Here is a 13,870-nt window from a genome sequence, read left to right as displayed (position 1 = left end):
TCCCAGCGTTGGATTCCCAGCCTCTCCCACTCCCAGCGTTGGATTCCCAACCTCTCCCACTCCCAGCGTTGGATTCCCAGCCTCTCCCACTCCCAGCGTTGGATTCCCAGCCTCAGCCTCTCCCACTCCCAGCGTTGGATTCCCAGCCTCTCCCACTCCCAGCGTTGGATTCCCAGCCTCTCCCACTCCCATCGTTGGATTCCCAGCCTCTCCCACTCCCAGCGTTGGATTCCCAGCCTCTCCCACTCCCAGCGTTGGATTCCCAGCCTCTCCCACTCCCGGCGTTGGATTCCCAGCCTCTCCCACTCCCGGCGTTGGATTCCCAGCCTCTCCCACTCCCGGCGTTGGATTCCCAGCCTCTCCCACTCCCGGCGTTGGATTCCCAGCCTCTCCCACTCCCATCGTTGGATTCCCAGCCTCTCCCAATCTCATCATTGGGTTCCCAGCCTCTCCCACTCCCAGCGTTGGATTCCCAGCATCTCCCAATCCCAGTACAATAGCAAAATACTGCAGATGCTGGAAATCTGAAATAACAACACATTGGATTTCCAGCCACTCCCACCATTGGATTCCCAATCTCATCATTGGATTCCCAGCCTTTCCCAGTCCCATCATTGGATTCCCAGCCTCTCCCAATCCCATCATTGGATTCCCAGCCTCCCCTGCTCTTCTTCAAATAGTACTGTGGGATCTTTTAGGTCCACCTAAGATGGCATAATAATAGCAATAAGACAGAGAGAAACAAATGTACAGCGCCTTTCATGACCTCAACGTCCCAAAGCGCTTTACAGCCAATGAAGTACTTTTTGAAGTGTAGTCGCTGTTGTAATGTGGGAAATGCGGCAACGAATTTGCGCACAGCAAGATCCCACAAAGTGCAATGAGATAAATGACCAGATCATCTGTTTTAGGTGCTCTTTAAGGGATAAATGTTGGCCCGGAGAACTCTCCTGCTCCTCTTCGGAATAGTGCCATGTGGCCCACCTGAGAGGGCAGACTGTGCCTCGGTTTAACGTCGCATCTGAAAGACGGCACCTCCGACAGTGCAGCACTGCCTCAGTACTGCACTGGAGAGAGACGAGAAAGATTGTGACGGGGCTCAAGGTTGGAATTAATGCTGAAAGTATAGGAGAGCATCAATGAGGAAGCGCTGTTGAGTGAGGTGAGACCAAGCTTGGGTTGTAAACATGCAGCTCGCAGGAGGACGGGAAAACCGAGGGAGTCGCAGAGTCTGGAGATCTTGGGAAAGAAGGAGCAGGCACAAGTCAGGAGTGTGATGGAATACTCTCCACTTGCTTGGATGAGTGCAGCTTGCAACAACACTCAAGAAGCTGGACACCATCCAGGACCATCCACCACCTTAAACATTCACTCCCTCCACCACCGGCGCACTGTGGCTGCAGTGTGTACCATCTACAAGATGCACTGCAGCAACTCGCCAAGGCTTCTTCGGCAGCACCTCCCAAACCCGCGACCTCTTCCACCTAGAAGGACAAGGGCAGCAGGTGCATGGGAACACCACCACCTCCAAGTTCCCCTCCAAGTCACACACCATCCTGACTTGGAAATATATCGGCCGATCCTTCATCGTCGCTGGGTCAAAATCCTGGAACTCCCTCCCTAACAGCACTGTGGGAGCACCTTCACCACACGGACTGCAGCGGTTCAAGAAGGCGGCTCACCACCACCTTCTCGAGGGCAACTAGGGATGGGCAATAAATGCTGGCCTTGCCAGCGACGCCCACATCCCGTGAATGAATTAAAAAAAGGCGAGCAAGTCTTAGATTTGAACAGAGTGAGGCTACAGTCTGTCCAAAACCTACGTAATCGGTCCAGTGAAAGGTTTGCAATTGAGTGAGAGCGTGTTACTGTGTGACTTTGTGGCAATTCTTAGAATCTCTCTCTTCTATTCCCTCCATAGTTGATGCAGAGATCGTATCGATTGATGCTTTCAACAAATCGCCCCCAAAAGCAGGACTGGTCGTGGGAATAACCTTTATTAAGGTGAGGTCACTGATACCGAACAAACTCCTGTGATGGTCCAAGTGAAAGGCGCTATATAAATGTAAGTCTTTCTTTTAAAAAAAATGAAAACGACTCCCATCTCCCCCGTGTGTCATTTATCCTCAGAGAAAGAGAGAAAAAAATAACTTGCATTTCTATAGCGCCTTTCATGACCACTACATCCCAAAGCGCTTTACAGCCAATGAAGTACATTTGAAGTGTAGTCATAAGAAATAGGAGCAGGAGTCGGCCATTCGGCCCCTCGAGCCTGCTCCGCCATTCAATAAGATCATGGCTGATCTTCAACCTCAACTCCCCACCCTTACCTTACCTCCCCTCCCCTCCCCTCCCTCCACTCCACTTTCCTGCACTATCCCCATATCCCTTGATTCCCTTAATATTCAAATATCTATCAATCTCTGTCCTGAATATACTCAACGACTGAGCCTCCACAGCCCTCTGGGGGAGAGAATTCCAAAGATTCACCACCCTCTGAGTGAAGAAATTCCTCCTCATCTCAGTCCTAAATGGCCGACCCCTTATTCTGAGACTGACTCTCCAGCCAGGGGAAACATCCTCCCTGCATCTACCCTGTCAAGCCCTTTAATAATTTTATGTTTCAATGAGATCACCTCTCATTCTTCTAAACTCTAGGGAATGTAGGCCTAGTCTACTCAATCTCTCCTCAAAGGACAATCCCCCCATCCCAGGAACCAGTCTGGTGAACCTTCGTTGCACTCCCTCTATGGCAAGTATATCCCTCCTTAGGTAAGGAGACCAAAGCTGTACACAATACTCCAGGTGTGGTCTCACCAGGACCCTATAAAGTTGCAGTAAGACTTCTTTACTCCTACTCCAATCCCTTTGTAATAAAGGCCAACATACCATTCGTTTTCCTAATTGCTTGCTGTACCTGCAGGTTAACTTTCAGTGATTTGTGTACAAGAACACCCAGGTCCCTCTGAACACCAACATCTCCCAGTCTCTCACCATTTTAAAAACGAGTCACTGTTGTAATGTAGGGAACGCGCCCAATTAAAGTAAGCACTGGGATCCTGGCCTGGTTTCCACTCTAAGCTATCTCCCATTGTTGTTGTGTGCTCCTGCTCAGGACTCTGGTGATAAGGCAAGTCCGTTCCTCAACATTTATTGTGACTACGAGCCGGGATCAGAGTATAATTTGGACTCAATAGCACGTGAGTAAATGGGAATATCTGCATTCTGTTGTGGTTGTTAGTTGACCTCAGGCAGGGTGTCTACAATTGTCCAAAGAACCCCATGGCAGACGGGGGCCTCGGTTTAACGCCTCATAGAAACATAGACGATAGGAGCAGGAGTAGGCCATTCGGCCCCTCGAGCCTGCTCCGCCATTCAATGAGATCATGGCTGATCATCCAAATTCAGTACCCTGTCCCTGCCTTCTCCCCATATCCCTTGATCCCTTTAGCCTTAAGAAATATATCTAACTCCTTCCTGAATATATTTAATGAATTGGCCTCAACTGTCTTCTGTGGTAGAGAATTCCACAGGTTCACCACTCTCTGGGTGAAGAAATTCCTCCTCATCTCAGTCCTAAATGGCTTACCCCTTATCCTTAGACTGTGACCCCTGGTTCTGGACTCCCCGGCCATCGGGAACATCCTTCCTGCATCTAGTCTGTCTAGTCCTGTTAGAATTTTATACGTTTCAATGAGATCCCCTCTCATTCTTCTAAACTCCAGCGAATATAAGCCTAATCAACCCAAACTCTCTTCATCCCAGGTATCAGCCTGGCGAACCTTCGCTGCACTCCCTCATCTGAAAGGCGGCACCTCCGACAGTGCGGCACTCCCTCAGCACTGCACTGGGAGTGTCGGCCTGGATTACGTGCTCATGTCTCTGGAGTGGGACACCCTTCTGATTCAGAGGCGAGAGTGCTACCCACTGAGTCACGGCGGGCATTTACAGGATAATGGGGGGAGGGAGGGAGGGGATGGCCAACTCCCTTTGCAGGGGTGAGGGTCGAGGCAGAAGCAGCATCTCCGAGATAAAAGCCCTTGGCGCCCCGTGTCCCAGGTTAACTGTTTCGCTGAAGTGCACCGTTCCCTCTAGGCTGCGCGGCCGCGCAGTAATGGGAAAGGTCCCGCTCAGGCCGCTCACCGGCTTCCCCATTGTAAAAACCGCGCGCATGAGCGGGAATTTAAAGGGACCGCGCGCTAAAAGAAACAGGCCGCGCGAGAACAAACCGCAGCTCTCAGCGAACATTGCTGAAGTGCCTTTCCTTTTCAGAGGGTGGAGTGAGTTTTAACATTGACCCGTGTTGTTGCTGTGTTTCCAGAAAGCTGCCTCAACCTGGAGCTGCAGTTTACTCCGTTCCAGCTTTGCCACGTGGAGTAAGTGCCTCCGTCCTGCCTGTTCATTTCACAGCGCTTTATTTGCGAGACTTTCTCCCCTCCTTGTTCATTCCCCCTCGGGATAAATAAACCCAAGCTAATCCGACTACCCTGCACTCTCCCTATTTGCTGTATCTTTTCTTCTTAGGCAGTCCCTCGGAACCGAGGATGACTTGCTTCCACATTAAAAATGAGTTCGCAGGTGACTGAGTCCAAAACGGGACCTACAGTCTCTGTCACAGGTGGGGCAGACGGTGGTTGAAGGGGGCGGGTGGGTGGGTGGGGTGCTTGGGTTTGACGTGCGCTCCTTCCGCTGTTTGCGCTTGGCTTCCGCTTGCTCCCGGCGAAGAGACTCAAGGTGTTCGGCGCCTTCCCGGATGCCTCTCCTCCACTTTGTGCGGTCTTGGGCCAGGGATTCCCAGGTGTCGGTGGGGATGTTGCACTTTTTCAAGGAGACTTTGAGGGTGTCCTTGAAGCGTTTCCTCTGCCCACCTGGGGCTCTCTTGCCATGTCGGAGCTCCGAGTATTCCCTGTATCAATCCAATAATAATCCCACTGCCCTGCGCTCTCCTCATAGCCTTGTATCAACCACAAGCTAATCCGACTGCCCAGCTCTCTCCCCATAGCTCTGTCTTTCCTTAAGTCACTTTAAAAAAAAAAAAATAATCCTCAGTATATCTCAATCCCACATCAGCATGCTTGACTCTTAACCACCCTCTGAAGTGGCCGAACAAGCCACTCGGTCGTATCAAACCGCTACAAAAAGCAGGCTACATTGGTCCACGAGGGCGAGCCCACCACCACCACCTCGGGGCAACTGGGATGGGCAATAAATGCCGGCCTTGCCAGTGACGCCCACATCCCGAGAATGAGGAAAAAGAAGTTAGAGGGATTATTAGTTCAGGAATACTAGTCCAGGTAACATTCGCGCCACAGAAGTGCCAGGCAATGACTATCTCCAACAAGCGAGAGTCTAACCACTGCCCCCTGACTTTCAACGGCATTACCATCGCCGAATCCCCCACCATCAACATCCTGGGGGGGTCACCATTGACCAGAAATTTAACTGGACCAGCCACATAAATACTGTGGCAACAAGAGCAGGTCAGAGGCTGGGAATTCTGCGGCGAGTGTCTCACCACCTGACTCCCCAAAGCCTTTCCACCATCTACAAGGCACAGGTCAGGAGAGTGATGGAATACTCTCCACTTGCCTGGATGAGTGCAGCTCCAACAACACTCAAGAAGCTCGACACCATCCAGGACAAAACAGCCCGCTTGATTGGCACCCCATTCACCACCTTAAACATTCACTCCCTCCACCACCGGCGCACCGTGGCTGCAGTGTGCACCATCTACAAGATGCATTGCAGCAACTCGCCAAGGCTTCTTCGGCAGCACCTCCCAAACCCGTGACCTCTTCCACCTATAAGGACAAGGGCAGCAGGCGCATGGGAACACCACCACCTCCAAGTTCCCCTCCAAGTCACACACCATCCTGACTTGGAAATATATTGGTCGTTCCTTCATCGTCGCTGGGTCAAAATCCTGGAACTCCCTCCCTAACAGCACTGTGGGAGCACCTTCACCACACGGACTGCAGCGGTTCAAGAAGGCGGCTCACCGCCGCCTTCTCAAGGACAATTAGGGATGGGCAATAAATGCCGGCCTTGCCAGCGACGCCCACATCCCATAAGCGAATTTAAAAAAAACATTATTCCTACACCACCTCAATTCCTCCTAAACTACAAAAATCCTATCGATCTCGGTCTTGAAAGCTTCAGCCGGCCTCCGCAGCCTTTTGAGGGAGAGAAGTCCAGATTTCCACTACCCGATGTGGGTGGAAACAGTGCTTCCTGATTTCGCTCCCAAATAGCCTCGCGCTAATTTCAAGATGGTAATATCGCTAAAATAGGGCGAGGCTGCTGCCTTCATTGCTGCACTTCCGAGCGTGGCAGGCTTCACCCTGGTTGTTTCCATGTTACAGGGTTCAGGAGAGGAGACAGCGCGAGACCGTGTTTCTGCTCAGCGGTCACGACCAGCGGATACACCTGTACAAAGAGGTCAGCAGCTCCCTTCAGTCTCGATTTCACTGGGGCTCAACTTCGAGTCTCCTTCAATGATTCTGAATAACCGTTTCTCTCTCTCCCTCTCTCAGAATGAAACACTGCACCAGTTTGAAGAACGACCGATAGAATTCCTATTCCCAGAGTTAACAGACTTACCCAGCCAGTAAGAGTTTATCATTCATCGCAGTGTTATATCGGGTCTTACATACTATATCTATGCCTGTCATATTATATATTATATCTGGGAGTGTTACAACTGTGTCAGCCGTGGCTCAGTGGGTAGCACACCCTCTCCCCTCTGAGTGCGAAGGTCGTGGGTTCAAGTCCCCACTCCAGAGACTTGAGCATAAAAAAATCTAGGCTGACGTTCCCAGTGCAGTGCTGAGGGAGCGCCGCACTGTCAGAGGGGCAGTACTGAGGGAGCGCCGCACTGTCGGAGGGGCAGTACTGAGGGAGTGCCGCACTGTCAGAGGGGCAGTACTGAGGGAGCGCCGCACTGTCGAAGGGGCAGTACTGAGGGAGCGCCGCACTGTCGGAGGGGCAGTACTGAGGGAGCGCCGCACTGTCAGAGGGGCAGTACTGAGGGAGTGCCGCACTGTCGGAGGGGCAGTACTGAGGGAGCGCCGCACTGTCGGAGGGGCAGTACTGAGGGAGTGCTGCACTGTCAGAGGGGCAGTACTGAGGGAGTGCCGCACTGTCAGAGGGGCAGTACTGAGGGAGTGCCGCACTGTCAGAGGGGCAGTACTGAGGGAGTGCCGCACTGTCAGAGTGGCAGTACTGAGGGAGCGCCGCACTGTCGGAGGGGCAGTACTGAGGGAGAGCTGCTCTGTCGGAGGGGCAGTACTGAGGGAGTGCTGCACTGTCAGAGGGGCAGTACTGAGGGAGAGCTGCTCTGTCGGAGGGGCAGTACTGAGGGAGCGCTGCACTGTCGGAGGGGCAGTGCTGAGGGAGTGCCGCACTGTCAGAGGGGCAGTACTGAGGGAGTGCCGCACTGTCAGAGGGGCAGTACTGAGGGAGAGCTGCACTGTCGGAGGGGCAGTACTGAGGGAGTGCTGCACTGTCGGAGGGTCAGTACTGAGGGAGCGCCGCACTGTCGGAGGGGCAGTACTGAGGGAGCGCTGCACTGTCGGAGGGGCAGTACTGAGGGAGCGCTGCACTGTCGGAGGGGCAGTACTGAGGGAGCGCTGCACTGTCGGAGGGGCAGTACTGAGGGAGAGCTGCACTGTCGGAGGGGCAGTACTGAGGGAGAGCTGCACTGTCAGAGGGGCAGTACTGAGGGAGAGCTGCACTGTCAGAGGGGCAGTACTGAGGGAGAGCTGCACTGTCGGAGGGGCAGTACTGAGGGAGCGCTGCACTGTCGGAGGGGCAGTACTGAGGGAGCGCCGCACTGTCGGAGGGGCAGTACTGAGGGAGCGCTGCACTGTCGGAGGGGCAGTACTGAGGGAGTGCTGCACTGTCAGAGGGGCAGTACTGAGGGAGCGCTGCACTGTCAGAGGGGCAGTACTGAGGGAGAGCCGCTCTGTCAGAGGGGCAGTACTGAGGGAGCGCTGCACTGTCGGAGGGGCAGTACTGAGGGAGCGCTGCACTGTCGGAGGGGCAGTACTGAGGGAGCGCTGCACTGTCGGAGGGGCAGTACTGAGGGAGAGCTGTACTGTCGGAGGGGCAGTACTGAGGGAGCGCCGCTCTGTCAGAGGGGCAGTACTGAGGGAGCGCTGCACTGTCAGAGGGGCAGTACTGAGGGAGAGCCGCTCTGTCAGAGGGGCAGTACTGAGGGAGCGCTGCACTGTCGGAGGGGCAGTACTGAGGGAGCGCTGCACTGTCGGAGGGGCAGTACTGAGGGAGCGCTGCACTGTCGGAGGGGCAGTACTGAGGGAGAGCTGTACTGTCGGAGGGGCAGTACTGAGGGAGCGCCGCTCTGTCAGAGGGGCAGTACTGAGGGAGCGCTGCACTGTCGGAGGGGCAGTACTGAGGGAGAGCCGCACTGTCGGAGGGGCAGTACTGAGGGAGCGCCGCTCTGTCAGAGGGGCAGTACTGAGGGAGCGCCGCTCTGTCAGAGGGGCAGTACTGAGGGAGAGCTGCACTGTCGGAGGGGCAGTACTGAGGGAGAGCCGCTCTGTCAGAGGGGCAGTACTGAGGGAGCGCTGCACTGTCGGAGGGGCAGTACTGAGGGAGCGCCGCATTGTCGGAGGGGCAGTACTGAGGGAGCGCCGCACTGTCAGAGGGGCAGTACTGCGGGAGCGCTGCACTGTCTGAGGTGCAGTACTGAGGGAGCGCTGCACTGTCGGAGGGGCAGTACTGAGGGAGCGCTGCACTGTCAGAGGCGCAGTACTGAGGGAGCGCCGCACTGTCAGAGGGGCAGTACTGAGGGAGCGCTGCATTGTCAGAGGGGCAGTACTGAGGGAGCGTCGCACTGTCTGAGGTGCCGTCTTTCGGATGAGACGTTAAGCCGAGGCCCCGTCTGCCCCTCAGGTGGACATAAAAGATCCCATTTAGAACATAAGAAACAGGAGCAGGAGTCGGCCAATCGGCCCCTCGAGCCTGCTCCGCCATTCAATAAGATCATGGCTGATCCAATCTTGTCCTCAACACCACTTTCCCGCTCTCTCCCCAGACCCCTCAACTCGCTCGTAGTTCAAATGTCTGTCGATCGCCGCCTTGAATATATTCAATGACTCCGCCTCCACAGCTCTCCGGGGTAGAGAATTCCAAAGATTTGAAGAAGAGCAGGGGGGGAGCTCTCCCCGGTGTCCTGGGGCCAATATTTATCCCTCAATCAACATCACTAAAAAAACAGATGATCTGGTCATTATCGCATTGCTGTTTGTGGGAGCTTGCTGTGCGTTTCCTACATTACAACAGTAACCACACTTCAAAAAGTGCTTGATTGTCTGTAAAGCGCATTGGGATGTGAAAGGTGCTATATAAATGCAAGTTCTTTCTTTATATCTGGGAGTGTGAATGTTATTATATGGTATATATTATATCATGAATCTGGGAATATAATACTTAATTATCTCAATCAGATGTGCCCTGTATAGAGACACTGGAAATATCAGTTGTGTTTTACCCATACTCTGAATTATCCTTCACTAACATTCGGAGTTCCCCTGTGTCTTGAGTTTGTGTTCTGAAGAGAATTGAATGCTGATTTCTCCTATTCTCGGGCAGTTCGCGCTGTGATTCTGGGAAGGTGTAACGCGAGTACTAACGCCCGCTTGTCCCTGTGTCTGACTGTTACAGCGTGCTCTGGCTCGACGTGCTCAATATTCCGGACTCCACCAGACGCCTGACCTCATTTGGATGTCAGAATGGATTTGTGGGAATTTCCCATGTGGATCAGGACTCCAAAGGTCAGAAATGTCACATCGGGAATCGCAGTAAGGTTACGAGCCCCCTTCCACCCCGCCATTGGCGGCCGTGCCTTCATCTCCTTGGGCCTCGAGCCCTGGAACTCCCTCCCTAAACCTCACCGCCTCCCTCTCGCTCCTGCTTTAAGGCCCCCCATAAAAGCCGTGCCTTTCACCACTTTTTTTGGCTCGGTGTCTATTTCTGTCTGATTAGACCCGTGAATTGTCTTGGGACTTTTTCTGCATAATGGTACTACATAAAAGCAAGGTGTTGTTGAGTGTCTGAGTCTGGTTTCTCCCATCTTCGCTAATTGATCGAATCCGCCTGTCAATCTTTTTGTGTCTCTCACTCTTTCTCACTTTATCTCTCTCTTTCTCTTCCTTCTCTCTCTCTCTCTCCCTCTTTTCCTTCCCTCCCCGCCTTCCTTCCCTCCCGCCTTCCCTCCCTCCCGCCTTCCCTCCCTCCCGCTCGCCCTTCCCCCTCCCCGCTCGCCCTTCCCCTCCTCCCGCTCGCCCTTCCCCCTCCTCCCGCTCGCCCTTCCCCTCCTCCCGCTCGCCCTTCCCCTCCTCCCGCTCGCCCTTCCCCCCTCCTCCCGCTCGCCCTTCCCCTCCTCCCGCTCGCCCTTCCCCTCCTCCCGCTCGCCCTTCCCCTCCTCCCGCTCGCCCTTCCCCTCCTCCCGCTCGCCCTTCCCCTCCTCCCGCTCGCCCTTCCCCTCCTCCCGCTCGCCCTTCCCCTCCTCCCGCTCGCCCTTCCCCTCCTCCCGCTCGCCCTTCCCCTCCTCCCGCTCGCCCTTCCCCTCCTCCCGCTCGCCCTTCCCCTCCTCCCGCTCGCCCTTCCCCTCCTCCCGCTCGCCCTTCCCCTCCTCCCGCTCGCCCTTCCCCTCCTCCCGCTCGCCCTTCCCCCTCCTCCCGCTCGCCCTTCCCCTCCTCCCGCTCGCCCTTCCCCTCCTCCCGCTCGCCCTTCCCCCTCCTCCCGCTCGCCCTTCCCCTCCTCCCGCTCGCCCTTCCCCTCCTCCCGCTCGCCCTTCCCCTCCTCCCGCTCGCCCTTCCCCTCCTCCCGCTCGCCCTTCCCCTCCTCCCGCTCGCCCTTCCCCTCCTCCCGCTCGCCCTTCCCCTCCTCCCGCTCGCCCTTCCCCTCCTCCCGCTCGCCCTTCCCCTCCTCCGCTCGCCCTTCCCCTCCTCCCGCTCGCCTTCCCCTCCTCCCGCTCGCCCTTCCCCTCCTCCCGCTCGCCCTTCCCCTCCTCCCGCTCGCCCTTCCCCCTCCTCCCGCTCGCCCTTCCCCTCCTCCCGCTCGCCCTTCCCCTCCTCCCGCTCGCCCTTCCCCTCCTCCCGCTCGCCCTTCCCCTCCTCCCGCTCGCCCTTCCCCTCCTCCCGCTCGCCCTTCCCCTCCTCCCGCTCGCCCTTCCCCTCCTCCCGCTCGCCCTTCCCCTCCTCCCGCTCGCCCTTCCCCCTCCTCCCGCTCGCCCTTCCCCTCCTCCGCTCGCCCTTCCCCTCCTCCGCTCGCCCTTCCCCCTCCTCCCGCTCGCCCTTCCCCCTCCTCCCGCTCGCCCTTCCCCCCTCCTCCCGCTCGCCCTTCCCCCCCTCCCGCTCGCCCTTCCCCCCCCTCCCGCTCGCCCTTCCCCCCCTCCCGCTCGCCCTTCCCCCCCCTCCCGCTCGCCCTTCCCCCCCCTCCCGCTCGCCCTTCCCCCCCTCCCGCTCGCCCTTCCCCCCCCTCCCGCTCGCCCTTCCCCCCCTCCCGCTCGCCCTTCCCCCCCTCCCGCTCGCCCTTCCCCCCCTCCCGCTCGCCCTTCCCCCTCCCGCTCGCCCTTCCCCCCTCCGCTCGCCCTTCCCCCCTCCCGCTCGCCCTTCCCCCCTCCCGCTCGCCCTTCCCCCCTCCCGCTCGCCCTTCCCCCCTCCCGCTCGCCCTTCCCCCCTCCCGCTCGCCCTTCCCCCCTCCCGCTCGCCCTTCCCCCCCTCCCGCTCGCCCTTCCCCCCCTCCCGCTCGCCCTTCCCCCCTCCCGCTCGCCCTTCCCCCCTCCCGCTCGCCCTTCCCCCCCCTCCCGCTCGCCCTTCCCCCCCTCCCGCTCGCCCTTCCCCCCCTCCCGCTCGCCCTTCCCCCCCTCCCGCTCGCCCTTCCCCCCCTCCCGCTCGCCCTTCCCCCCCCTCCCGCTCGCCCTTCCCCCCCCTCCCGCTCGCCCTTCCCCCCCTCCCGCTCGCCCTTCCCCCCCCTCCCGCTCGCCCTTCCCCCCCTCCCGCTCGCCCTTCCCCCCCTCCCGCTCGCCCTTCCCCCCCTCCCGCTCGCCCTTCCCCCCCTCCCGCTCGCCCTTCCCCCCCTCCCGCTCGCCCTTCCCCCCCTCCCGCTCGCCCTTCCCCCCCTCCCGCTCGCCCTTCCCCCCCCTCCCGCTCGCCCTTCCCCCCCCTCCCGCTCGCCCTTCCCCCCCTCCCGCTCGCCCTTCCCCCCCTCCCGCTCGCCCTTCCCCCCCTCCCGCTCGCCCTTCCCCCCCCCCTCCCGCTCGCCCTTCCCCCCCTCCCGCTCGCCCTTCCCCCCCTCCCGCTCGCCCTTCCCCCCTCCCGCTCGCCCTTCCCCCCGCCGCTCGCCCTTCCCCCCCCGCCGCTCGCCCTTCCCCCCCTCCCGCTCGCCCTTCCCCCCCTCCCGCTCGCCCTTCCCCCCTCCCGCTCGCCCTTCCCCCCCTCCCGCTCGCCCTTCCCCCCCTCCCGCTCGCCCTTCCCCCCCTCCCGCTCGCCCTTCCCCCCTCCCGCTCGCCCTTCCCCCCCCTCCCGCTCGCCCTTCCCCCCCTCCGCTCGCCCTTCCCCCCCTCCCGCTCGCCCTTCCCCCCTCCCGCTCGCCCTTCCCCCCCTCCGCTCGCCCTTCCCCCCCTCCCGCTCGCCCTTCCCCCCCCTCCCGCTCGCCCTTCCCCCCCTCCCGCTCGCCCTTCCCCCCCTCCCGCTCGCCCTTCCCCCCCTCCCGCTCGCCCTTCCCCCCCTCCCGCTCGCCCTTCCCCCCTCCCGCTCGCCCTTCCCCCCCTCCCGCTCGCCCTTCCCCCCTCCCGCTCGCCCTTCCCCCCTCCGCTCGCCCTTCCCCCCCTCCCGCTCGCCCTTCCCCCCCTCCCGCTCGCCCTTCCCCCCCTCCCGCTCGCCCTTCCCCCCCTCCCGCTCGCCCTTCCCCCCTCCCGCTCGCCTCCCCTCCCGCTCGCCCTTCCCCCCCTCCCGCTCGCCCTTCCCCCCCTCCCGCTCGCCCTTCCCCCCCCTCCCCGCTCGCCCTTCCCCCCTCCCGCTCGCCCTTCCCCCTCCGCTCGCCCTTCCCCCCCCCGCTCGCCCTTCCCCCCCCCCGCTCGCCCTTCCCCCCCCCGCTCGCCCTTCCCCCCCCCCGCTCGCCCTTCCCCCCGCTCGCCCTTCCCCCGCTCGCCCTTCCCCCCCCGCTCGCCCTTCCCCCCCGCTCGCCCTTCCCCCCCCGCTCGCCCTTCCCCCCCGCTCGCCCTTCCCCCCCGCTCGCCCTTTCCCCCGCTCGCCCTCCCCCGCTCGCCCTTCCCCCCCCGCTCGCCCTTCCCCCCCCGCTCGCCCTTCCCCCCCCGCTCGCCTTCCCCCCTCCCGCTCGCCCTTCCCCCTCCCGCTCGCCCTTCCCCCTCCGCTCGCCCTTCCCCCCTCCCGCTCGCCCTTCCCCCCCTCCCGCTCGCCCTTCCCCCCCTCCCGCTCGCCCTTCCCCCCTCCCGCTCGCCCTTCCCCCCTCCCGCTCGCCCTTCCCCCCTCCCGCTCGCCCTTCCCCCTCCGCTCGCCCTTCCCCCCCCTCCCGCTCGCCCTTCCCCCCTCCCGCTCGCCCTTCCCCCCTCCCGCTCGCCCTTCCCCCCTCCCGCTCGCCCTTCCCCCCCTCCCGCTCGCCCTTCCCCCCTCCCGCTCGCCCTTCCCCCCCTCCCGCTCGCCCTTCCCCCCTCGCCCTCCCTCGCCCCTCGCCCCTCGCCCCTCTCCCCCTCGCCCCTCTCCCCCTCGCCCTCTCCCCTCGCCCCTCTCCCCCTCGCCCTCCCCTCGCCCCTCTCCCCCCTCGCCCTCGCCCCTCTCCCCCCTCGCCCCTCTCCCCCTCGCCCCTCTCCCCCTCGCCCCTCTCC

General features: G+C 60.4%; 1 protein-coding gene across 1 annotated transcript in view; it reads left to right on the top strand.

The window, feature by feature from the left end:
• Positions 1-13,870, top strand: part of kptn (kaptin (actin binding protein)) — a 31,926-nt gene that overhangs the window by 1,038 nt on the left and 17,018 nt on the right. Inside the window, exons 2-7 of the mRNA XM_085973298.1 lie at positions 1,922-2,004; positions 3,116-3,200; positions 4,322-4,376; positions 6,363-6,438; positions 6,534-6,607; positions 9,685-9,794. Of these exons, the coding sequence (XP_085829424.1) occupies positions 1,922-2,004; positions 3,116-3,200; positions 4,322-4,376; positions 6,363-6,438; positions 6,534-6,607; positions 9,685-9,794 (483 nt within the window). The remainder of the gene's footprint in view (positions 1-1,921; positions 2,005-3,115; positions 3,201-4,321; positions 4,377-6,362; positions 6,439-6,533; positions 6,608-9,684; positions 9,795-13,870) is intronic.

This window comes from Somniosus microcephalus, chromosome 34 (assembly GCF_052327205.1).
Source record: "Somniosus microcephalus isolate GS21.2 chromosome 34, FLI_Smic_1.0, whole genome shotgun sequence".
In the NCBI taxonomy this organism is placed as follows: Eukaryota; Metazoa; Chordata; class Chondrichthyes; order Squaliformes; family Somniosidae; genus Somniosus; species Somniosus microcephalus.
This window is presented reverse-complemented; position numbering and strand designations above follow the sequence as displayed.